The sequence below is a fragment of the Cyprinus carpio genome, chromosome B5 (assembly GCF_018340385.1).
Source record: "Cyprinus carpio isolate SPL01 chromosome B5, ASM1834038v1, whole genome shotgun sequence".
NCBI classification, from domain to species: domain Eukaryota; kingdom Metazoa; phylum Chordata; class Actinopteri; order Cypriniformes; family Cyprinidae; genus Cyprinus; species Cyprinus carpio.
Genome location: NC_056601.1, coordinates 9132211 through 9160062, shown reverse-complemented (window position 1 = coordinate 9160062; position 27852 = coordinate 9132211). Strand labels below are relative to the sequence as shown.

At 36.7% G+C, this 27852-nt stretch overlaps 1 protein-coding gene across 4 annotated transcripts; it reads right to left on the bottom strand.

Moving 5' to 3' along the window:
* Positions 1-597: 597 nt before the first annotated feature.
* Positions 598-27800, bottom strand: scai (suppressor of cancer cell invasion). Of its 4 annotated transcripts, XM_042724125.1 has the most exons (18): positions 27422-27800; positions 26928-26997; positions 19378-19492; positions 12670-12765; positions 11119-11205; positions 10923-11021; positions 10649-10745; positions 10205-10303; positions 8982-9134; positions 8709-8810; positions 8420-8521; positions 6841-6919; positions 6120-6219; positions 5916-5997; positions 5424-5496; positions 5103-5276; positions 4878-4978; positions 598-3422 (listed from the first exon to the last, which is right to left on the bottom strand). In XM_042724125.1, exons 3-18 carry the CDS (start codon positions 19482-19484, stop codon positions 3276-3278), a joined length of 1698 nt encoding a protein of 565 aa, XP_042580059.1. In that variant the 5' UTR covers positions 19485-19492; positions 26928-26997; positions 27422-27800; the 3' UTR covers positions 598-3275. The 4 variants fall into 4 exon arrangements, with proteins under 4 accessions (XP_042580059.1, XP_042580058.1, XP_042580057.1 ...); XM_042724123.1 differs by lacking the exon at positions 598-3422 and having other exon boundaries at positions 4536-4978; positions 8670-8810; positions 19378-19489; XM_042724122.1 differs by lacking the exon at positions 598-3422 and having other exon boundaries at positions 4540-4978; positions 8670-8810.
* Between the last annotated feature and the right edge of the window lie 52 nt (positions 27801-27852).

The following is a 27852-nucleotide window of genomic DNA, read 5'->3' as shown; positions in this document are numbered from 1 at the left end:
AGAATCGTGAGATATAAACTCAGTTGCATGTTATAAAGTCAGAATTACAGAATATAGACTTACAATTGCGAGAAATAAAGTCAGAATTTGGACCGACTTGTAACTCAATTCTGACTTCATTTCTCAGAATTGCGAGTTTATGTCTTACAATTCTGAAAAATAAGTCAGAACTGCAAGATGTAAACTCGCAATTGTGAGGAAAAAGTCAGAATTGTGAGAAGTCGCAATCAACTTTTTAATGATTTTATTCAGTGGCAGAAACAGGCTTCCATATTATACAGTATTCATCTAAATAAAATACTAAAAACTAAAATAATTTAAATGCTATAAGCATCGCAACACTAATGAATATTGGATTTAAAAATGAATTCTGAAATTTGATAATAATTGCATTTCACTGTTTTTAAATGTTACAGTAAATGCGTCAGATGATGGCAAAAATATTCTAATGAACATAACAAATGTCCAATACTGAATAATTCTAAAAGATGGAAATATATTTTAAATATCTAAAATATCATGCATCCCCAATCTTAATCATTTCTGTATCAGTTATAGTGCTATTAGAACATAAAATGGATGAAGGAACACCACAAATTAAACAAAACATTCATAAACCTTTTAATGTTCTTAAATAGCATTCTTAAAAACAAAAAGCTTGCATGTTTTGGTATCATGACTTTTTTTCTGTATTCTTTTTTCTGCATTTAACAACAAACATCAAATATAATTTGGCAACAGATAAGACGAAACAGTTTAGCGATAAAAACACATGACAACTGGACAATGCAAGTATGTTCAACTAGCAACTCTAGAACCCCTTAACTTATAAAGAAAGAGTATTCTGACCATTACATCATTTTTGAAAATGTTCCCTCCCACAACAGTAGGAACTTGTTGAAATCACCCGTACTACACCTTAGATCTGGCCCCATGTTTACAATAGAAAACAAATGCAGTTGATTTTCTTTCTGTTCCTTCCAATCATGGCCGCTAATGCATTAAAATGGAGCAGGGGGCGTCAACATTTAACAGATTAGCTAATTAACATGCATCTACTACAGAAATTTGGGCAATTGTTAAGAGACACTTTGTTAAAATGGGTATTGCATTTTCCCCTAAATTTTAGGTTGGTAGGTTTCTGTTGTGGTACATTTCACATTTTCAAGTTCTTAAAGTCTGTATTCACCCTTGTGCTCTCATCTAAATGATTCTGTGTGAATACAGCACTATACTGGGACAGTCCCAGCAAGAACATGCTGGGTTAATTTACAGGTTCCTGGAAAGTTATACACACATACCAATACAAATTAAATAAGGCAAAAACATTTGACAGTCCACCAGTCAAGGTCAGAAAACTAGACAGAGAGGAAACAGTGACATCCACCATCTGTTTCCCTCTTCATCTCCATCCAGCCCTTCTCTTTTTGGCAAACTAAAACGGCGAAATTTAAAAAATCTAGGCCGTAAAACAAATTTGTGCCTGTGAAAGCACAGACAACTCTGTTGTCTGCTTAATTTGGGCAGTGGATATTCCATGGGAAGGTTAATTGTGTTTGGCAGTGATTTGTTCGTTAGCAAACTTTTCTCTTTTCGTACAAGAGGATTATTTAAAAAAAAAAAAACAGATGCGAGTGGAAGCAGCTACATGCAAAAATATCAAACAGAGACAGAGAGATGACAGGGTACTAGAATCGTATGGGACATTGTGCTCTCCACATGCAAGAATCTTTTGGTCCCATTCGAATGGCCACGATCAATCCTGCAGTTCGGGGGGGAAAGTCATAAAACATTGAAAAATCAGTCACCATGTGTGGCGTTTTCTTACATAGATCACAGACGGAGAAAATGATAAGCTATTTGCCAAGCGTGACATAACGGAATTATCAGACATGCCTCTTGCCAACAGCACAATAAATAACATCGGAATCAAACTTAAATAGTGCAAGTAAAGTGCAAGGCTATTATTGTAACCATTTTCATCATAATTATCATCAGAACGTAATGAAACAAATGAAACACCGAACACATCACTTCTTATTAGACCGACGCAGTGCACTTGTCTTTGAGACAGATGGGGTTGTGAAAGAAGGACGCTCTTATGCCATGATCCTTGGAATGTCAGCTGACTGCTCTCGTGTGAAGCAGCGGGAGGGTGCGCAGTTGAGACAGTGGCATGGTCCATTCACAGATTAGACAAAAGAACACTGCCCCTGTCACATGCAGAGGGTCATCTTTTCACAGATCTGCCACGACGAACAACCCAGACAGACACACTTCTCTGCATCACATTGACTTCTTATAGAACTATTCATATATTTATATGTAGATATATACACAAATTTGTACTTATATACAGGAGTACGCCTGTATGTCTCTGTGACACTATAAAAGAGAACTCTGTTGGCTATTGGTGTCCACTGCACACATGGAATAAGACATTAGGTTATTACATCAGCTATGCAAGTATGGGCTTACCACACTACCAAGGCATGCTAAAAATAATCAACGCTCAATAAAAATGGAGATTCTGGTGTCCACGTAGCGTTAATTAATTAGCTGATGACCGAAATAACCAAAAAGAGGCACAGCGTGGAGGGCCTCCTTCGAAAGACCAGGCAAAAGTCTGTGGAATTTGTCAAGATAGAAAAACGAACACGTTTTAACGAATGAAAACAAACAAAAATGGCAAGATGGAGCAAAGAAATGCAAACATGCAACACGCTCCCTATGGAAAAATGTTGTGTAAACGTTGCAGAGGCAAAGTGTTGAGAAGGAAAACAAACTTCCTTCTCCAAAATGTGTTTTGCCAAAGCCGTAGGCTCATCTTTTTGAAAGAATCTCCCTGGAATTACACCAATTCACATAAAAAATGTTTCCAAGTCTCCTTTCTTCTTGTGCTCTCTTATCACCTTCAGAAACGGCGATAGCTGCCCTCAACAGGTCTGAACGCCAATGTGCCTGCGCTCATACACTCATACGATACATGCATGTAGTAAACTTTTCTCTATGTTGGGAGCAACTCTTTCGCATCTGGGTGTGTGTAGCTCCTTAAAATCTAAAAATACATGTGAACTTGACAAATTTTAAATATCTGCCCACAAAGATGAGATATTTTGTCTTGAATAGTTATTAAACTACCGTATCTAGATCTAATGAGATAAGGTTAAACAACTAGCTTATTCAGAAGAACCTACCTACAACTTGTTTGTGTGTGTATGGGCATGAGCGTGTGTGTGCGTGTGTCTGCAGGTTGGCATGGTGCCACCATGTGGTCAATAGTTATCCAACATGCCATCAGAGAAGAGGTTTTGCACGTCCAACATGGCTGCCAGCTCCAGCACATGTTTCTGTAGAAGGCTGCTCTCCACCATCTCCTGTTTCGGCAGCGGAGGATATGATTCTGGAAAACTCCTTGCTTCCTGTAACATGCACACAGAAACATATTCTCATCCAGCTGCTTTGTGACAATCTTGTAAATGTGCTTGCAGCTGTCAGTCAGTGGTCCTCAAACTGAAGTATGTAGTGCCACCAGGAGGTATACTGTACAATGTGACTCTGGAAAAGACACAATACTACAAAACAAAATGTATATTTTAATTAAATTATCATTTTTCAGTGCATTATATCTACTTATATACAGTTTAGAAATAGATACAGCTTTGTATGTCTAATACTCCACCAGATGCCTGATTGTGGGATACAATTTTTATTTTATTTTAGTATTATCTGTATACTGTTACAATATTTATCAATACAATGCTGTCATTAATTACTCACCCTCATATCATTCCACACCCCTAAGACCTTCGTTAATCTACGGAACAGAAAAAGTGTTCCGCAGCGGTTCAACCCTAATTTTACAAAGCTACGAGAATACTTTTTGTGTGCAAAGAAATAAAAAAATAATGACTTTATTCAACAATTCGTCTCCTCCGCATCACCCTGGCGGCATTTTGAAAAGTATCACATAAGTAAACAACGTATGCTGTTCTGTTTCAGCAGCACTGTACATGGATACGTTGTTTTCACTTTGATCTGAATGTAAACAATGTTTTTGCGTACATATGTTGCACACATTGTTTACGTATGTGGCTATTACGTATTTTCTTTGCTCACAAAAAGTATTCTCGTAGCTTTGTAAAATTACGGTTGAACCACTGATGTCACATGGACTATTTTAATGATGTCCTTACTACGTTTCTGGACCTTGATCATGTTAGGATCTTTGCTGTCTATGGGAGGGTCAGAGAGCTCTCGGAATTCATCAAAAATATCTTAATTTGTGTTCTGAAGATGAACGAATGTCTTACAGGTTTGGAACGACATGAGGGTGAGTAATTTTCATTTTTGGTTGAACCATCTCTTTAAAGTCAAGCCAACATTTAAAAATTTTAAGTTGTTTTAAGTTTCTCATCTAATATTTATATTTGATTTTATTTTAGCTTCATTAATGAAAACATTGTAGAAATAGTTGTAGATTTAGATAACACTAAAAACACTGGATACAAATGGCTGTTGATCAGTATGCACCACAATTTTTTGTCCATAAAAAAATAAGGTAGCAAGAAAAAAAAGGGATGATGGATATAAAAAGCAAGATATTAGTCAAATGGATCTCAGTAGAAGTCGATTTCCTGGTTTCTCAATTTTGAGAATAGCTGCCAACAAATAAATGGAATCAGTCTGTTTACGAGAACTTTTAAGAGCTGCATTACCTCATATTCAAAAAAATATATTTAATATTTATTTATTATTTAATAGTCATTTATTCTGGTTCATGAGACATATATGACTATTATTTCACAGATCATTACTAATCACACTAATGTTTTTATTATATTAACATAATATTTATTTATTCAGTTCAGTCTCACCCGGAAATGCTTGTGTAATCGGAGTGTGGTGCAGCAGAACACAAAACGGATCATGAGTAGACGCAGAAATTCATCGCCGTAAAATTGCAGATAGGCCTGATCTGGAAGACAGTCAACAGGAAAATATCTGAATCTCATGAAATATCTGTCTGTTGCTTGGTCCAACATGTCATTGATATGTAAAAACTAATGGAAGCGTTAAAAAATGGCACATATTGGCATTACCTACAACTCGGGAACTCGTGATCATCTGGCTAATGTCATGGAAAACCTTCCGTAGGAGTTCCTGGGCCTTTTCCCACAATCCATAGCGCATGCTGCTCAGTCCACACACAGACAGGAAGCCCATGAGGGGGTTGTAAAGGAAAAGAGTAAACAGACTCCCACGCTGACACTGGTCTGTGAGTGAGTAAAGAAGAAAATACAATAGATACTCAGTATATAAATGATGGACTTTTCTACTTCAACGAAAAGAAAAAAAAAATGTTAAGCAAATATTAAAAATGTTTCCAGTCTTCTAACAACAAAAACAACAAAAAAGCAGACCTTGCATGCTCTTCGGATACACTGTTGGAGAAAGCAGGCAAACAAGTGGCTGGCCAAACAGATTGGAGAAATTCTGTAGAAAGACAGGAAGAAGTCAACAAGCTAGAGTCACATGAAAAATCATTTTTAATAGTAAATTTGCTCTTCTAGTACAAAATGTGAATTTGTTACAAAATGTACACAAGGGGGCGCTCCATTACTGAAATATGCAGCCAAATAAAGAAAATCAGCAGAGGAGGGAAAACAAAAAAACAAAGAGTGATCCATCTATGAGAAAAAAAGAAAAAACTACAACTGTGTCCCTACTACAAGGTCTATTTCTGCTAACTATTCTCATGTTTATTCTAGTCCAGAAGTCAGATAGTCTTATTTATAGAGCAACCACATGGCTGCTCTTGAATAATAAATTGCCTCATGATGTCACAGAATGCTGCAATGATGGAAGAAACGTGAGAGTGACAAGGAAAGGGAGACGGAGAGTTGATGTCTCACCTTATAAGCTGTGCTGTTGGATGAGTCGACAATGATAAACAGAGGTTTCCTGGTGAAGGGGAAAAGGTCTCCTGGGTGGAGGCTGAAAAACACACATTTGCGCATACATGCGTGTTAAAATAACACCTCAGTGTCTCAAACATGTAGTAAGCACATTTTAGTTTCTAGTAGACTAGCACAGAATGGATGTCAATGAAGGCTCACCAGTGCATCTCTTTTTGTGCCTGGTTTCTCTTCTGCACCATCTCACCGTTTACCACATCTCGATTAGTATTGGTCAGGACACCTCCAAAATCATAAGGTCCTGTACATAAAGAAGTGGTGATGTTAAATAATATCGATGGGACAGATTTGACTCCTTCCTGTTTGGATCACTCATCAAAATGAAGCATCATGGGAGCCTAAAACTTTCTGGGTGGATCAATTTCTGTTTGCTCGTTTACAACACTACCATTTAAAAAAGTTGGGGTCAGAAAGATTTTAAAGGACTTTTAAAGAAAATGCTTTATTTAGCAAGGATGCATAAAACAAAAATGTTCTTCTGAACTTTCTATTCATCAAAGAATACTTGTGTTTACAATCTAGTGCTGTCAAATCGATTAATCACGATTAATCACATCCAAAATAAAGGTTTATTTTCATAATGTGTGTGTGTGTGTGTGTGTGTGTGTGTGTGTGTGTGTGTGTGTGTGTGTGTGTCTATATTAATCGTGATTAATCGATTTGATAGCACTAGATTTTGAACATGGCAGTTTGTTAGAAACATCATACATGATATGACACAAATTTTGGAATCGCCTAATTTGATTGGTTGACCAGCTTTTCAAGAGTGCTTGTAATAAGTAGATATTTATGTAAATATAAAGAGAACAATATTCCAGATCATCCGGTGTCAGAACAACTGTGCTAAAACACCTCAGCGTACCTTCACACTCTGAGCGTCCAGCAGGAAACACTCCAGTGGCAGAGAGATACACCAGCAGGACACTGTTGGCTGGCAGTTCCTAGCAATAAAAGAATCAGTGAAAGAAAAGCAAAGTTTCAATGACTAGAACAGAAAAATGAATCCATTAAATTGTTTAATTTAATCAGAACGTTCACAATGATACAAATGGTAAAGCAGTGTCACAGCAAGCTAATTATTAAGTTCAGTGGCACTCTAAGTGCTACGCGGCAACTAGATGTAGTATTTATCTTTGCAAATAGAGAAACACAGACCAGCTACTGACAGAAAATGGTTAAAAAAAAAAAAGCACATAAGTGCCTGTGATGATTACTTGTCATTATTTATCTAAACAAAACATGAAGCAAGATGGGAAACAGCCTAAAAATAGGAGTGTCTGAGAGTTAAAAATGAACTGCTACAAAGCAAAAGCACACAAGTATCTGAGTCATGTGTGCGCGTGGGTTTTCCTCGCACTCTTGAGGTGCTACGCTACAGCAGAGCAAATAGTAACACGCTAACACCCCGTTAGCATGTCATGCTGCTACACACACACTCACACATGAAGTACACTCGAGACAACAGAACCCAAACTAGCACACAGATAGACTACCAGAACGCAATAACTGTACAGAAAAACAGCAGTTTTATTTATCTTTGCCCTTGACTCTTGAATTATAATGAGATCCTGAGGCTTTAAACATTTGATGAGCTGTGTTAATGTGTTTCCTACTGAAAACTGTGTTTTCCTACTATTTGGGCAAGGAATATGGAAAGGCTCCTCCCTTTTTTAAATAGCCACAGGGATTTAGTCTTGCTGTAAGTTTTACATTTTAGAGAAATGAACATTCTCATTCCTGTGATCATTTGTTTGGAGATAAATCTGTGTAGTACAAGCTATCTTTGGTGTGTTTTTGCTCAAGAGAAAGACCGGAAATTTTAATTATTTACATTGTTGTTCAAAAGTTCGGGTCGGAAAGATTTTTAAATAATTTTGAAAGAGGCTTACCAAGGCATTATTTGATCAAAAATACACTAAAAAACAGTTATATTGTAAAATATTATTACCATTTGAAATAAGTAAGTCTTCTATTTCTATACATTTTCAAATATAATTTATTCCGGTGATGATTTTTAGCAGTTGTTACTCCAGTCTTCAGTGTCACATGATCCTTCAGATATCAAATATCAAATTTGGAGCTGATGAAAGATTTCTTATCAGTTGAAAACAATAGTGCTCAAAAGAAAAGCCAATAAATAAATAGACAAACAGTCTTTGCTGATCAATTTAATGCATTTATGATGAATATATGTATAAAGTTCTTTAAAAAATATCTTGCTGACCCCAAACTTTTTTTTAAACTGTAGTATGTTTGGGTAAAGTAAAATTTGTCATTTAGGAGTACATTAGCTCAGAATATATGGCACATTTGTTTTAAGTTTAATCATCGTGTCAGCTTCAAGTTCTTGATTCAATATAGAGTCAAATCAGGACGGAAATGACAGGATGGATTGACAATAAACTGACAGGTGCTAAAAACTGCAATGACATCAGCCAAACCTTGAAGGAGGCAGACAGGAAAGTGTAGAGCTGGCTGAAGGTTGGTTTGTAGAGGAGATATTTATGAGGGTTCTCTCTCTTGGCCGGCTTTTCATTGGGCTCCTATAATGAGAGAGATAAATGAGTGAGAGAGGAATAGAGAGACACCGAGAGCAGGCAGAGTGAGAAAGAATAGTGAGAGAGCCACTGAAAAAGGTGAAGTACTGAAATAGCGAGGGAGTAGGGGTGGAAATACTCAGAAACACTCAACATAGAGAGTGACAGGGAGAGTGTAAGAGTCTTCTCTTACAAGTGTCCCTGGCTTGGAGCTTTGTGTAGCCAGGTTCACCGGTTCCCTCTCAAGCGCTTGCAGCATACGAAACATATCGATGGTCAGCTCGCTAAACTTCACCTATAAACCAGATAAAATTCATCCATTACAAAAACTAAAACTCTTTTGTTATTATAACCTACATGGCAAGTTTGAAGTGCCTGATCATTTACATAAGAAAGCACCGCTTGAATTTGACATATTATGTAACTTGTTCAGCCTGCTAGGTGTTTTGCTGTACTGTACTCCCACCTGATTGTTACAGTTGCCAACGATGAGCGCATCTGCCAAAGTGAGCTGGCCAACCACCATGCCCTGTTCAAGAGGGGGCACGCCTCCCTCCTGCAACCGATTGGATATGACCACCACAGCATTGTCATCATTTAGGATCATAAGAGGATCCGCCTGTGCAGATAGAAAAACAGTACAAAAGAAAGACGCAAATGTCAAGAAAATATTAATATCTGTCATTAACAAGTGTCAGAAGTCTTACAGAGCGTACTAAATCTGTACTTTACGTAACTGTTAAGGTTGTGTAGAAAGACCAATTTATAACATCTGAGATATTGTGCTTTTGAGTGTGCACATTTGACTCACTTCTCCAGTAAAGTAAAAGATCAACCTGATTAACAATACACTATCATTCAGTAAAGTCGTGCAGAATATGTGATTTGTAAGTACTAATAAACAGCCAATATGTTAATAATAGGCATGTTAATAAGCAACTAGTTAATAGTGAGAATCAGTCCCTGTACTAAAGTGTTACAGTAAAGACATTTATGTCACATAAGTTTCCTATTTCATGTAAATTGTTCTTTTGAACTTTCTTTTCATCAAAGAATCCTGAAAACAGCACAATTGCTGTCAATATTGATCACAATTTTAAATGTTAATAATATGTAACTTACTGTTATAACTGTATTTTTGAACAAATAAATGCAGCCTCTGTGAGCGTAAGAGACTTCTTTCAAAAACATAAAAAACACACTGAACAGTAGTGTAATTTATGTATTGGTGTATATTATTACAATGGGAACAAAAATCTAAATTTCACCTCATGTGCTCCAGCTCCTCCCCCCAACCACCTTTCATATAGAACATTTTTTTTAACTAAGGTCTGTATCCTCTAAAAAAAAAGTTGTAAGAAAATACTTTATAAAATGTATTTTTAAGAACTGAATACTGAATATTAAATGAATTATATGAATTAACTTTTAATTACAATTATTGTATAATGACTTTCATAGTTTTTAATAGTAAAAATAAAACTGTTTTTTATTTTATATATTATTAGGTTTCTAACAATACTCTAACAGTAAGAAGAAAAAAACATTTTCAGCTGGCAAGTCATCACTTTATGGAAGTAATATGAGCTGTCAGTGGTGTTTCACTGTGACTTTTGTACAATATTGTTGTTTATTGTACAATACTAAGCATTTTTATTCACTGCAAGAGACTTAAAATTACAATCTCACCTCTACAAAAGCAGCAACTTCCTGCAGCACCAGGTTCCACTCTAACTGGTCCTCTGTGTTGAAGCGTTGGGTGTAGTCCTCAATCTCTTCAGACAGCTCCTGCAGAAAAAGACACCACAGATGGTCTCAGACACACCCATATATACCCTACTGTGTTTTTCTTCTCATAAACAGTGCATTGTACTGTTGGCAGTATAGGGATTAGTACTTTGTAAAACTAAACATAACACTAAAAAAATACAAAATGTATAAGAGTATTTTTCTTAAACGGTGCCAAAATTGATGAGGCATGAATTTTGTATTAATTTCAACTGCATAAGTGGCCAACAGACTGTCTCTGCTGACTGATCTTTTGGCAAGAACCTCTGTTCAACTGAATATCTATAATGAACCATGGAATAAAAATGTGTAACTGGTCTGTTTGTTCTGCTGTCCATGACTTACCTTGACCAACACTTTAACCAGGTCCATCTTGTTGAGCAACAGACAAACAACGATAAAGCGAGCATAATACCTCAGCTTTTTTACAACCAGCTCTGGCCTGTGCAAAGGACACGGGGCAAAATTAATGAACTGAAGACCATATCATACAGAAATTTTGAGATCTTTACTTTTGCTCATAAGTATATTACTTCAAAGAAATTTCAAGAACATATTAAATAATAAAAAAGTATCAACTTTGCTCATCACAGTTCATTTTACAGCAGCTTCTTTTCACCTGTCTTCTTTGTTGACTTGGTGGTAATATGATCGTTGGCGAATGGCCGAATAAAAGGAAAAGGCTTCATTAAGGTAGCTTGTTTCTGAAGTGCGGAGGCTAAAAAAAGAAAAAAAAAAATATGTGTAAAAAAATATCTAATATACATGGTTTGAAACAAGCTGAATAAAGAGTCATGTTAAAAAAAGCTCCTTACTAGTAATGGTAATACAGCTGGCCAATTTTTGAGGCCACTTCACCTATCTGCCACCTCTTGAGACCATACCGGTTGTCCAGGACTTGTCTATTTTCCAGTAACGCAAAACCAAATAAGAAATCATCTGTTATTAATGTTGACATCATTGGTGCAGAGGAGCTATCAGAGGGAAGTTTGATTAAGCCAGTGGCGAGGCTACATAAGGGCCAGGGTGGCACTGGCGCACTCAGAGTGACAGCTGGTCCACCCAATATATTTATGTAAAGAATGGGGTGAGCGATAAATATTGTAATTTTTTTGCAAAAAAAAAAAAACAAACAAAACACCTACAGAGTGCATGCATACATTTCGTGATGTAGTGGGTTAGACTAGTGCATGTATGCATTTAGAGTGCATTATTTCACTGCATGATTTAGTCTATTAAAATGCATTTAGAATTATCACAAAATTCAATATATGGGGGCATGTATAATTTCATATAGTCAATCAAAAGAGTGCAGTTTTTTTTCTCCATTCCATGTCCCTCTGAGCTGCATTAAACAGTGTGTAAATACACCTAAATGCCACTTCTAATGCAGCTTCTGTGTTTCTTCTGCATTGCAAAGATACATTTTGTCAATACTGATTTTATTTGCTTGCAAACAGCCCAAATGTCTTATTATTGACTTATACTAATTGACTGATTAAATGTAAAAATTTGACTCAAAAGGTGATGCACACTTTTAGAAAAAAAAAATGGCTGTATAAAGGTAAAAAAATGCCCATAAAAGGTACAAATCAATTTAAACTTATTGGAAAAGATTAATTTCTATCACTGCTGTGAACTGATCACCACACAGAATATGAAGAATAACAAATATTTAGGGGTCAGCTGTCCACGGTAGTCCTTAAGATACCAGCACAATAACACACTCAGCAAAATAACTGTCTAATTATTGTTATTGATAAAATCCCTGAAAATATCAAGATATCATAGTCAATATCGCACAACCCTAGTGAAGAATTAAAAAGATCCCGGTGGATGAGTGTCGATCTTCCAGTTGTGCACTTCTAGGATATTCTATGGCAAATGGTAAATGCAAGAGCCATCAATCTTCTGTGGTTTGCTAATATTTGGTGAAGCTACAAACCAAAACGCAGTCCAAATGTCGCATGCATAGCCTATACTGTTCGCATGTACCTGGTATTTTTGTATGTCTTGAAACAAGTATGCTTGTATTCTACGAGTTGAGACCTTTTCAATGATTTATGGCCAGTCTATCTGTTATATACTATGCTTAACATCACATTTTCTAGTCATATTTTTATTTTCAGTTTAGGCATATATTTTCAGGTGATATTTTTGGCCTTTTTCTTTTTCAGCCAAAAGCCAAAGGCACTGAGGTCCAACCTATTTCACCAAGGTCCACTCATTCTGGCCTCGCCACTGGATCAAGCATGTTAAAACTTCAGTCGTATGTAGTTCTAAGCCAAAGAACCTGCTTTATTTTTCGTGCTTTTGGTAAAAACAGACCTTTCAGTTTCAAAAATAGGTCCATCTAGAGGGCTGACCTGTGCTGCTGCTGAAACTTCCACAGCTTGGTGTATACGTCAAATGTTCGGCCAAAATAGGACTGCCACTGCTTGTGTCCATATTGAGGCAGATCCCTGCAGGAGTGTAAGAGAACAAACAACAGACACACAGCCAAATTCAGCTTAATAATGCATTCTCCTCATTCATTGGTACTGAAGCATCAATTTATCGGTTTAGGAATTAAAGCCATTAAATTATGAGCAAAATCACAAACAACTTCTAAGTGTTTGTGTTCATACAATCAGTATTTGGGATTGAAAACGAATTTACAAATAGGTGTGACTCTGGAAATATCCTGTTCATATGACACAAAGTCACAATTTAATTGAAGAATTGACAGATCTTTATGGCTGTACTGTGACGTACATCTGAGTGAAACTAAGAAAATGTTGGCTGGGAATTTTGCTCTTTTCATCGGTTGTTGGTTGGATGGAGGCAGATCGGCTGAATATAAGCTGGGAGCTGATTGTAAGAGAGAGGTGAGGTTTAAGCAGATTTACAGATTGGAGATTAATAATAACATGCATTTAAAAAATAGATGTGGTGAAATGTAATTTCAAGCAGACTTTAAAGGAGTGTCTCAAAAAAGGACAATTTGAATGGATAACTGAAAACACGACCCTCACAATGATAGCTGAATAACCATAATTACAACATTTTACAGCTGAAATTATATTCAATTCATAATTGAAGAACCTTGCAACCTTAATACTGTTATTTTCTTGTTTATTACGGTGAACTGCTTTGTACGGAAGTTCTAAGCGGCCATCCATTATAATTTTTTTTCCTTTTTGTTTTCTCGTTATAACGACTTAATTTTCTCGTTATCTCGACATAACGAAAGTTTGTTTTCTCGTTATAACGACATGAAAGTTTTACTGTTGCTATAGTAACGAACTCAACTTTGACAGGCATCTGATGGACAGCCATGCAGGCGCTCTTACTGTAGCCTATATTTCAGAAAATTTTGCTTCGCCTAGGTAATAATAACGTCTACAGTACTGTATAAATAAAGGCTGATCAATCACTGTTGATTTTTTCCAGAGACAGTACAACGAACGTTTTGTTTTTGTAATTAACATGTTTAAATGGCAACACCGCGCCATTAGAGCTGCTTGGATTAAACTCACTTTTAATTTTCCCTTTATATGAAATAAAATTATATATAATTTGTAATTTGTAGTAGTCATTATGTGGCAGATATCATGTGTGTTACAAGCTTCTGTTTGAAAAGAGCATTCATGTGTACGTGTAGTGTATGTGTGTGTGTGTAGAAAAAAACCATTACAACATTACAGAACAAAACTGAATTAAATTAGCCTATGGATTTTACATATACATCACATTTCTCATCAATATGGTTAACAATAAAGATTAGTAATAAGGAAAAGAAGCACATCAGCCTACATCGTTAAATACCGTCCTACTGTAGATAAACAGAACATCTCCGCTTATTAACTACCTAATCATTAAATTAAAATTAAATTTAAATTAATCATGAGCCTAAAAGAAGCACAAATATAATATATATTGGTGCAAACAGAATACAGTGATGTCAACCTTGGTTTTGATAAGCAGTTATTGATGAAACAGAATGCGTTGGTGAAACTCATGCATCTAGCAGGAACTTAATACACAAAATATTCATATTGATTCAAGCATTTAACATTTATGAATTAATTAAATGTCAGTAATAAACAAGACTGCACAAATTATAGCGATCACGAGGAAGGTCCGCGTACAGTAAAGTGGATAGTATACAACACCCCATCAGTTATATTCAGGTCTATAGTGCCACCTGCTGGCGCAGTTTTGTAAATTATTAGAGAAAATTAAGTCGTTATAACGAGAAAACGAACTTCGTTATGTCGAGATAACGAGAAAATTAAGTCGTTATAACGAGAAAACGAACTTCGTTATGTCGAGATAACGAGAAAATTAAGTCGTTATAACGAGAAAACAAAAAGAAAAAAAATTATAATGCATGGCCGCTTAGAACTTCCGTAGCTTTGAAACAATATGTACTTAATAAATTGCTAAAAAAATAAATGTGACATGATATTGAAGATATTTTGAAGAATGCTGGTAACCAAACAGTTTTGTTGACCAATGACTTCCATTGTATAGCCAAAAAAACAACCACTGATACATTTCTCAAAATATCTCCTATTATGTTCCACAGAAAAAAGAAAGTTCTGCAGGTTTGGAAGAACATGAGAGTGCATAAATAATGACACATTTTTGGAAGAACTGTCCCTTGAAATGTTATCATTTATTTTTATTCATTTATAACTGCATTGAAAATGAGACTATATGAGGTAAATGTTATTTTCCCTATTACCAGACTTCTATGCAAATGAATTTGCTTTGTGAATATGATCAAGGTCCTGTGACTCACTGCTTTAATCACCGGTTTGTTTTAATAGCTACAATATCAAGTTTGTTCAAACCAGTCCCGCAACCTTGATACCTGCATATCATTACATTTCTGCCCTTCTGCCTTGACACTCCTAACGCAGGACGTCATGTGGACAACAGCAGATGAGCCTTTCAAATATACAAGCGGTCATGGCTGTCATGCACTTAATTAGCATCATCATAGCGATGGTGTGAAGACATTGGTGGTACAAGAAAGCAAAAACGGAGCAATCAGAGAGAGTCAGAAAAATGCGAGTGGGTGAGAGTGTTTGGGCAGGGCTGTGGTGAGTCATAGTGCCGATGATGTGAAGGAATTTGATGAGCTATGGCAATCAGCTGAAGTAGCTCCTTTGCCTCCTCCACCTCTACTCACTCTTTATTCCTTTCCCATCCGTTTCCCCCTGAACCCTCCCAAAACACCTCTAGGCCCTATTGTTATCAGAGGGTTGCTATGACAACAGAAGCAGGGACTGGGGAAGGAATACAGCAGGTAAATGCAAAAGCCCTCATTTACACACTCTCACACACATTACAGTAGATGATGCATCTTTTATGAACCTGTAACAGGCCATTCAGGGAAAAGAGTGGGGCCAAAAATGAACGTTATAAAATAAATCATGTCCAGGCATAACCTTGAGTTAGCCAATACACAAAATGCATGCGCACACACATCACGCAACACAACGAAACACAGACACACCTCCTTTCATTCATGGAGAATCTGCTGTAGCGTGAACACGTGCACATTTTATTTCCGCAGCTTTCATTGATAATGTGCATTCACACACACACACACACACTGTAAGGTTATAGAGATGTTTTGTTTTGTGTGATTTACGGTTCACCCCGGTGCCCTTGTGGACTGCGAGAGACAAGGTCAGGAAGGAGATAGGTGCAGTCATTAGGCAGGGCTTTAATTTCACTACATGCACCATTAATTTCCCATCCTCTCTGACAGTATTAATACCCACAAGACAGATTCACTGGCAGAGCACACCCAGGGACAGACCTGTAAATTAGGGGAGGCAGGAAAGGAGGGAGCCAGGATGGGGTGTGTGCAGATGGGGTCAGATCAGATGTGGTGTAGTCGAGTAACAAGGCAATATTATATCTGCATGCTGTATGGCTGAGGCCGTTTATACTCCAATGTTTTGATAATTGCGCTACTCTATTTAATTTATTCTGGAACTGACATTAACAAAAAAGTTAGTTTAGGAAAGTCTACTAACACTATATGGCAGTAAGTATTTCTATTGATATTCATATTTATTAAAACAAACCTAAATCTAAAAATGTTAGATATCTAAAATATTTTAATCTAAATATTTGTTATACATTTTCTTATATACTTCTTTGTACGTTTCTAGGAATTATATATAATGTTATAAATATACATTGATTTTCTATACATTTTTTAATTGAACATAGCTATATAGTTCAGGTTCAAAAGAAGTAAAAACAGCAATATTGTGAAATATTATTATTACAGTTTAAAATAAACATTTTGTATTGTTATATATTTTAAAAATGTAATACTGTATATTCCTGTGATACAAAGCTAATTTTTCAGCAGCTGTTCCTCCAGTATTAAGTGTCACATGAATGTTCAGAAATCCTTCTAATATGATCATTTGATGCTCAAGAAACATTTTTTATTATTATCAGTGTTGAAGACAGTTGTGCTGCTTAATATTTTGTGAAAACTTTGATATATTTTTTCAGGATTCTTAGATGAATATAAAGTTTATATGAAATGGTATGTAAATGTCTTCGGAGATGACATTTGAGGTAGAAGATAGTGAGTGCTATCAAGTAGTGAAAGTATTAGGTAAGGAAATCAGACCAATTAATAATAGCTGTTTCATTACTGAACTCTACAGGGTGTTGCTAAGCATCAAACGCAGAAGTAGGCCGCTACTGGTTAGACAGCCTAATTAGCATGGAGAAACAGGGCATGGGGGCGTGGCCTCATAACAAGCATCTAGTCCTGTATTTGTGTAGACACAAGCTATCATTAAGGTATAAAACATATAAATGCATATACATGCATATTTATATATGTACAGAGCATCATATAAAATCCTTCATGCATAAATAATGAGGACTAAATGCATCATAATGCTTGGACTAATGCTACAGTACTAATGCTGAAAAATGTCAGTGGAAGTATAAGGTTTTTTCTTAGTATTAGTTGATTCTGTTTGGCAACGCGATACACAAACTGAAAATATGCCAAATGTTGGAGAGACATGTATATCACTTAGCAATTTCTGAGAGATTTCAGATCAAATTTAAAAGCCTTAAGGCAAGGAAATGGTGATCTTTTTCTGTGCTGTTGATTTGTGTTAATTTGGTGTGATTAGTTATGAAAAAGAATGGATTCAAATTAACAAATTTTAATGCACTTTGCCCCGCCTAGACCTGTATGCCATCTTACACTGCATGCAGTTTCTAACAAACATGAACAATGACTTTACGTGATATAGCTTATGAATGCAGTTTTATTTCCCTAATATTCAAGATATGATGACAAAAATGCCACTGCATGGGTTTTTGTCCTGTGTTTATATCATATGATATAGTTTAACAATATCATAGAAGCAAGAGTGCTGTTTGTTTTCCCGATTTACCTTATCTTTTGCCAATTTTTGTTTGTTCCTGTTTTTCTACAGATGAGGTTAAGAAACAAATTTCTTTAATGCGCAAATAACCTACTGCATGAATATATGAATGTCAGAACATGTGGGTTAGTCTATGAAACAACCTCCTGGACTGTAGCAGTCTCAGTTGCTTATGCAATACAAATGTAACAAACACACACCCTGTACATGAGGACAGGGCATGGAAACAGAGATAAGAGAGGAGGGAAGGAATACAGATTGTGAAGAAAAGAAAAGAGAAAAAAAAGAATGGGGGAAGAAAGAGAGAAGGCTAAAAAAGAGAGAGATAGAGCCCACAGCTACTGACATACTTGTCCTATAAATAGTCTTAGCTAAAAATGACTGATTAACTCAAACGCAACCTACTGGCCACTGAGAAATGGTGATAAACAAGGAGTGACGTGATTCATTTTTTAAGAGTGTGTGTAATGCAGAGACAAACGCTGGCAGATATGAGGGGGTGGAAGAGGAGCGTTCCTGTGGAAGATTCATTCAGATGTAAAACTGAGCTCACTTCACCCAGACACTGGAAAATATAAAGGGCTCTCAGCTCCCTACGGATGAACAGGCAAACATCAACACATACATAAAGCACAGCACAGATGAGACATTAGAACCTGCTCGTTTATAGATAAAGCCTTTTTTAAAGGAACAGTTCACCCAAAATCAATATCCTGTCTATATATACTCACCCTCATGTTCAAAGTCAGTAAGGTCTAAACAACACTGAACCCGACTGACTTTCAGTCCATGGACAAAAAGACATTAGCTTCACATTCCATATTAGAAATACAGTAATGCAAGTTTGGAACAACAAAATTACCTCTTTATATTTTCTCGACTCCGTAGACCTGTACTATGTGAACTGGGTTGGGGACATCCTCTTTCACATCTTAAAATACGAGGGCCATTCACGTTTTTGTTAATATGAGATTCCAGTAACTCACAGTGAAGGCAATATGAGCTTTATGTCATCCAAAGGTTTTAGATTCTGTCGCTGGTACTCCCATTAGTTTCGTGGTCTGAAAGCAGCCCAAGCGTTGTGCTCAATGCTGTCATAAATTTAAAAAGCATTTGAAGCTGCTGTCGGTTAATTAAGATTTGGCCGCCTCGACTAGACTTGGTTATTAAATAACGTTGTCTCAACTGTGATAAGACATTCCAGTGTTACGTAAGTCACCATATTTGATAATAACATTAGTCACTGTCACTATGGTTAAAGGCGTGATTTATGGGCATTGCGAGAATAGAAAACTTGACTTCGGTATTCAAATGAACTCCTCATGGGTCATATGCAACCACAAATGAATAAACGAACAAAGAAAAAGACAAATGAAAGAAAGAATGAAGGAGAAAAAAAAATGAAGGAATTAAAACAACAGAGACAACTGAAAAATGCATAAGCAAAAACAGAAGAAAGAAAATTAAAACAAAAGCAAGAATGAAAAAAGAATGAACAAATGATAGCAAGAAAGAAAGAAAGAAAGAGGTTGAGCTGAGAGTAAGTGTACATCAGGTCACTGCAGGATTGAACCCAGACAGCAATCTGGAAGGCAAACAAGACCACAAATAAACAGCAAAATGCTCAGACGCTGAGAAGAGACTGACCTTAAGCCATTGAAAAGCTGTTTGGACTTGTCCAGGAGATAGCAGAAGTCAGTGACAGTTTTTCTCTCACAGAGAGGGATGTCATCCTCTGCCCCCACCCCTGTCATGGCAGCTGCTGCAAACAAAACAAAAAAGTGAATTCAAAACAGACTGTCGGCAGAGTTATGCAAAAGCGAGTCGTTAGCCCAAGCACGCTGTTGAAGCAGGCGTTAGTGGCGGAAGCAAGTTTTATGAATCACAGTTAAATGTGCACCACAGAAGTCTGAACTGACATATTGTGGGTATAAGAATCTGCATCAGTGCCGTGGGCAGATGTTGAATCAGCTCTGAAAATTGACTAATTCCACCTCCAAACCAACTGACACACTCTGACGAACTTGCATCTGAGTTGAAATAAAAGTTTCACTTAAGCCTTTGAAATAATCAATTAATCAATCTATGAACCTCATGGATATGAATAAACCAAGATATATTAAGCTGGAAGTCATTTTTATCTTTCATTAGTCCAGTGGTTTCCAATCTTAGTCTAGGAGACCCCCAACACCGCACAACGCTCAACAGCTCATCAGTAGACTCCAAAACCTTAAATGTGTGTCAGATAAGAGAGACATCAAAAATATGCAGTGTTGGGGGTTCTCCAGGACCAGGATTGAGAACCACTGCATTAGTTGATTATCTTGGATATCACTGGATACTTATTCTAAATGTAAACACGCAACTGTAACATTTAGCTACAAAAAATACTGTTTACATCTTCAGGTTTAAAATGGGGATGCACAATATATTGGTACCATATCAGCTATTGACCGTTATTAGATATTTTTCAATTTATCTGTACCAGTTGATATTGGATATGTAATTGTTTACACCCATTTCCTCTATTTAGATTACATTTGCATTTATTTTACACTCACTTAACACTGTGCCCAAACCAGTGACGCTGCAAGATGCCATTAAAAACTCTCTCCCATGTTACAACATGTTCAATGATTTCTATTTCTGCAACATCACAGCTCAGATACTGATGGCATTTGAAAGCAAATGACTAATAATTAACCTTAGCTTTTAAAAAATTCAAAGATATAATAGCTTTCAAACTGGGAACTTCGTGTAAACAAATAAGCATATTCCAAATATGCAAACACTGCAACAGCCACTGAGTGTGCATTTTAAATAATGTTAAAATCATTTAATTCAATGATTTAAATTGCAGAAAGAGTCTGTCCACACATTCTCCTGATTGGCTGTGATTTGTGATTGATTCTTGTATTTATGAATGCATCTGGTGTGAAAAGGAAGCAATTGTGTTGCTGGAATCTTATCACATTGTGTCTGGTTAGAACATGGTGTTAAGTTAATCTTTAAACGCTAATAATTTAATAGCACTGTTAAATGTAATCTTAAACCTTAAAATGAATAGCCATTTTTCTTACTACACATAAATTCCCTTATAGCATTTAAAATGATCTGAAGACCAAGAACGTATAAAACGTAAGGTCAATTTTAATTTCATGCCAACTTTAAGTCTTCATTTTGTTTACTTTCCACTATAAATAAATAAACTACCGCTAAAGGACAGGGGAGGTTCAGGTCCTGCCAACTGCCTGCTACATATGCCATCACCCACTGATCTTTTCTGGCTGAAGAATAGGTTATCTCAGAGGCCTTTCCTGTTCAGAAATAAGCTCAAAGCTTAAATGGACTATAAAGAGAGCATAAAGTCTGCTTTGTGCAGAAAGAAGAAGGTCGGCTTTTACAGGGGGCCAATTAATCTGCATGTTTCCACATTAACCAACAAGAAAAATAATAATTAACTTCTCTTTCCATTTGTGTATTTACCCATTAAGTATTTTGTGAATATGGCTGAGCTTGTGTGTTTGTGTGAGACTATATGGTGTCAACCAAACCAAACAACACCACACATGTCCTCTCTGTGGTGGCAGGAGATGAAATCGTGTGGTGTAGATGTGTCATAGAGAGGGCATGTGCACCTCTTCAGGCTACACCAAGAGGAACTGGGCGCTCTGTGGGTGTGTGTCTGAGGCCATGGATTGGGGGAAAAGGGAGCAAGGGACGTCAAAGGCACAGAGGAAAGTAAGAAAGCGGGAGTGTGACAAACACACGCCTAAGGCTGAATGTGCAGTGCTTACTGCTCGGATCAGATGTTAAATCGGACTAGCTGAGGACAGAATGGGGGAAAAATCCACACAAGAGGATGAACGTTAATTAATATCCATATGTAAGGCATGAATTTAAGTAAGCTTTGTGAAAAGAAAAAAAAACAAGAAGCTAAACTGTTAAGAAACTTGAATAGCCTTGACTCAGTGAAGTCAAGAATTCAACTTTACCAATGATTTTGAATGAAGCATCATGGATGAAAGCTCTAACTCCACATCTGTGAGAATAAATGGAAATTTGGTATGTTGAAGGCCTATTCTCACCAATAGGAGCAAGTAATGTATGATGTATTGTGCTGACATTGGAAGCCACTGCAGGGAGAAACATCATTTATTGCCTGAAACGGTGTACAATGTCAGCTTGTGTGTGTGTGTATGTGTGCGCGCATGTGGTCAGACCCAGTGGGTAGCAAGACAAACATTCAGCTGTCAGTCCAAGGTGGCCTGAATGGAAAAGACCTGAGCATGTCCATCACCCCTGCTCAGCCTCCAGATGGCTCACCATGGTGCACGTATGGACTATTTCAGCCCACCTTAAAAATGCGGTCAGCAGATTCAGAGAATATTTCACCAAAAGCATAATGTCCTAAATTAAACAATTAATAATTTATTTATTATCACAGTAACAACCCATTATTTATCTAGGGTTGGACAATATAGTGCAAACTCTATCAAAAAAAGAACAAGATTGCAATGGAAGCTAGCTCAAATTTGTAAAGCACCCATGTTGAGATGCTGAATTTGGTTTAGTGTACAAATGGGGGGGAAAGGCTGACTCTACCCAAATGGTCAAGGTTTAGCTTGTTACCAAACCCCTGTTACCTCATGCTGGTAACAACACCATCTGGTTCTAAAAAACACTGTGGCCTTTTAAAATCAGCAGTGTATTTTAACAAAACAATGTTTCTTTTGTAGGCATATATGCCACCTACTGCTATTATTTTACTATATTAGCTCAGATAATTCTCTGTAGATCTATTAGGATACTTTCAGGGCTCCTAAGCTTTCCCCAGTTTTCTAAAGGTATTATAATCCTCCTTGACTCCACCACAGTCCAAATAATGTAAACGGTCAATTATGAACAAGCATTTCTCATTAGTTGATACATAAAATAGAATAACTCTAATAAAAATATTTAGTGTCACATACATAGATCACAGGAATGTGAGATGCTTAATAAAAGAACACACTGTGCACAAAGATGTTACAAGAATGTGTACATCTTCTCTGTATTATTCACCTAACATCATGTCTAACTTTTAAACATGTTTGTATTAAGGAAGCACATTCAGTGTGTCACAGTGGTTATTTGCTGCTACACAGTCTCTGCATACCAAATAGAAATTTGTTGAATGAAAAAGCTGTCTGTTGTACACATTTGTTTTTTTTTTAAAAAGAGGCTACCATTCATTCAAGTCTGCAGTGATTCTCAGTTGAATACATCCTCTTTTTTTCAGCATCAGACAGATACTACAGTTGCCATGTGCCAGGAGAACAAGAAAATACAAGACAATCCATTTTTCAAGACAAAATTTTTATTCTTGTTTAATATTAAAATTTATAAGCTTATGGAAGTTCTTAAAAGTTATTTTATCAAAATTATGAAAATGTTTTGATAGTAAAATACGAAAATATTAACTGTATTGATACAATGTATTAAATTAATTTTATAACTTGATTTGTAGTTAATTAAATATTTTTAACATAAAGGTTGATCTTTATGTGTTTTTATAAATCAATACAAACTAGTTAGGCCTAAATTAACTTGATTTGAGTAGATTAAAATGAGCTTAATGTGTTCTTTTAAGAAAAAGAAAAATGTCATATTTTAATTTTCATGCACTACAGTTCAAAAGTTTGGGGTCAATAAGATTTTTCTGGAAAGAAATTAATACTTTTATTCAGCAAGGGTGCATTAAATTGACGTTTCTATTTAAAATAAATGCTATTCTTTTGAACTTCCTATTAATCAAAGAATCCTGAAAATAATTCAGTTTCCACAAGAATATTAAGCAGCAGCACAATTGTATTCAACATTATAAAAAATGTTTCTTGAGAGCAAATCAGCATATTAGAATGATTTCTGAAGGATCATGTGACACAGTAATGGGTGCTGAACATTCTGCTTTACCATCACAGAAATAAATTACATTACAGAAAACAATTTCAAAATGTATTCTGTAAGTATTCTATTGATTATTTATTAGGAGTACTATTAAATGGATATCTAGTGTTCATTTTGGAAAATTTTGAACCACAAATCCAAGTTTCCACTTAACAAAGGTATTCTAAAAGCTAAATAAAACAGGTTTATATACCTTCATCTTGGTCAGATGATGCTCAATAGCCACACAACATTCATATAACACACAAACGACAACTGGCACCCACTGAGAACAAGCAAGTATATTAAAATAACTATCATTGATCAATACCCAGATCAATATTGACACAGAGCTTGAATGAGCTCTATTTTCTGGTTGTAGCAAGTGGTAATTGAAATGATCAGGATGTACATAAACACAGAGCTACGGAATAGAATCCGCCATAATACTCAGACCAGAGGATGTGAGATCTTATACTGAAACAAACAACTGGTCCACTAAGACCCTATGGATGCAATCTAGGAATGAATGGAAGATGGTCTTTAGAGAATTAATGATAAGAGGATGTGGAAACGAGGCATTTATAAGAAAGATCTGCTTGTCTCATGAAGGTAACGCATGCATGCTCTTTGTATAAAGCCAGCAGTGGTAAAAGGCTTCTGCACAGAGATGTGTGCTTGACCCACATATCTTTTCTTTCCATAAAAATGCATGAGCTATGCATCTGCAGCAAAAGATCTGCAGGATGAGGCAGTATGTGTATGTATGTCCCTGTATTTAACCTACACATGCAAATGAAAATCTATGCCAAATCAATATCCTACAATATATATATTTTTTGCAGTCACTGCATCACCGAACACATTCAATTAATAGTACTGAAAATGACTTTCACTGACATATAGGCATATACCAAATATATGTTAAGAGTAGACAGTAACTATGAACTATTATAAGACCAGCCTACTTGGATATACAAAGTCCAAATAAAAACAAATAATACTACAAAAGATCAGTCATCACATGAAATTAAAGCCACTATCTGCAATCTGTCTCAAAGTTAAAGAGTTCACGCAAACACATATGCTGACTAATGCAACTAACTTAACTAAAGGCCTACATGACTGCTCATGGTAATGGATTACAGTCACTGTGAAACATCAGCACTCAAAAGAGAGTGAAAGTGAGTTAGGGATGAAAACATGGTGGACTTGGTGGCTGAAAAGCCCAAGTCTCTCTAACAGTATCCTGATCCACACAGGAATGTGGTAAGAAGTAAACGCAGAGGAAAATAGGACAGGTGTCCTATTTTCAACACAGGACACAAACAGAGGGAGGGAGAGCCTTTGCTATGCTTATAAACTAGCTTGCAATTTTCCCCTAGCTAAAAAAAAATAAAGAAAGAAAAAAAAACTTTCATTGTGCTTTATGCATCACAAATTTGATTGGCTGACAGCATCAGCGTTTCCTCTCACTCTATATGACCGCTCTGAACAGGGTTTCTCTCACTACTAGGCTGAGTGCCACTTTGTTTTGTTTTTTTCCCACTTTCCCACTCTAACTTCCCTTCATCTCACTGACGTCATTGCATATGTTGCATACATCTGGTGGAACTCCTGCATTTGGTTTAAATGGAACATCTTAAGCCCTTGATGACCTGGAATCCACTATGGAGCTGATTTATTATTAAGCATGATCTGCGTGATATCACAGTGTTGCTCTGTCTGTATACATGGAGCTACCTGAAGTTTACATATATGAGATCATATAAACTTGCATTGTTCACTTAATGTAGTGGAATGTGGGGGGGTGGGGGGGCAGACTCGTGAAAAGCAAAGTGGAATGCAACTTTAGTGTGCACAGAGCGGGAAGTGGAAAACCTACAGAAGTGAGAAGTGGGAAAAACCTGTTTTTAGCATGGGAGGGAAAATCACCATCTCTCTGCTCCACTCACGTATGCTGTTCCAGACCAGTTGAAACAAAACGCTTGATATTTTGGAACCATTTTGACTGGCGGAAAAAAAAAAAAAAACACAAGCTAACTGGAAATTTTTTTGCCATATGAACCACAAGTTGTGACCGACTTCAGTAATTATTATATTTCTAAGTGAAACAGAATATTGAATGAGAAAAATAGAGGCAGGGGCTTGATTTTATCACACCTCCTTGGCTCTCTAGATAGTTGGTGGGGAGTGGTTGAGGATGTTGTGCAAAGTAAATAGGGTTAATTTTGATTTCATGTGGACTTCAAGAAATATTTGACTCACTATGTTCTACTCAATGTTAGCACAAACTGAGGTGCTTGAATCACAGACGTGTTGATATTGACAGGCAACTAAAATCAGTTTGAGACGATGGAGTTCATATAAAATGAATATTTTGAGATAAACTACACCCATTATTGTCAATAACTAAATAAGAAAATACTCATGTAATTCAATATATGAATTGAATGTATCAATAGTAAAAAAAAAAAAATAAAAAAAAAAAAAAATGTTCTTCCACGAGCTCATTCTTCCATAACAAGCCAGTCTGCATGACGTCATTTCAGCTAAGCAACCTGGTGGCTCTTTTCACAGATGATGTGTGTGAAAGCTGATGATGAGAAAACATGCTTGTCTGCAACAAATCTCTCTTTTTGTTCTCGGTTCCAGCCATCTGATGTCAGTTATTCTCGCACGATTATCATGGGACCTCATTTGAGGTTGAATGCATGTTCATAAAACAGCCATAATAAGCTTCCTATACAATATTACACAATTCGCAAGATTATGCACGCACGGCCAATGCAGCCTGGTCGTTAACAATAAAAAGATCAGACCGTGAGCGCTCTGCAAAATTCAATCCCGTGCTTTTGCAGGACAGAGAGAACCCAGCTTGAACATACAGTAATGCTTGCGACAGCCAATGATTTTTAAACCATCTTCATTCAATAATAATACAGAAATGCTTATTGGCTCGGGCTCCATTCACAATATCACCCCAGAATCGAATATCTGGGTGGACTAAAAGAAACAATAGACAAAGGGTGAGAATGAAAACTAAACGTAAAGCGTTTGGCAGCGTGCATCTCTGCGTAATAGCGCTCGTTCCGTTCATTGACCAGGAACGGGGACTGATTGACTGATCGCTGTTGTTCTACATCAGTTAACAGTGTGAAGAACAACAACGCTCATTTCTGTGACACTTCACACCATTAAGCCATCCAGCACATCTAAATGCATTTACTCAAGAGCATCAAGCCTGTGTCTGATCTATAATGACTTACCTCTCACACGACTGCTGTCTCTCTCTTTCTCAGATCAGGATGCGGTAATACACGACAACTCTGTGGGACTCTGTCAAAGATGAAACTGTAGATTGGACCGTGTAACGGTAATAGAGGCGACAGAATTGTGTTAACATGGTTTTATTGCGTTCAGAGAGCAGAAAACGTTCTTGTCCTCAAAATGACCATCAGAGTTGACAAAACTGTGGTTTTAGCAGATGCTGAATGGATTTGATGTGCTCTGTTAGGCTTATTTTACACACACATATATAAATATGTACGTTACACATATATTAAATGATATACGTACACCCTTATATAAAAAACAAAAACACTGAAAACTGAAAAGCTACGGAATAAAAATCATATTTTAGTGATGGTTTGTCTGACTGATGCTTGACTAAGTCCACCAAGATGTGTTAACTTATGTCGTGTTTCTAACGCATACATCGCTGAGCAATATCTGTCAAAAAGTCACTGATTTGAAACCCAACCTGAGCACTGGTGTAGTTTAGTGCAGCTATCTTCTGTTCCTGCTCCTCAAGAACAGCGTTTCCAGTTAACGTTAGTGCGCGCCTGTGAATCTCGCCCCGACACAAATCTAGACATCCAGTGCGGTGGCGCACCGTCATTTACATCCAGCTCATTCAAATCACCCTCCCAGGGAAGAGCAGGGAGTATCTGCCATTCGGCATCTACTGCAGTCGAAGGTTCCGTCTGGCCAGTTGAATTTTCATTGACTGTTGTGGCAACCCGCTCAAACTAACATGCTTGTCAGAGCTCCACCGGTCTGTGATTGACGTTCGATGCATTCCATTGGTTGGCCGCGGTGTCAGTCAGGCTACAACTTACTCATATAGAGGCGGGACTAGCGTAATACTGCCTTCTATGGTGCTGTCTGTTGGAATTAAAAGGGACGTGCGCC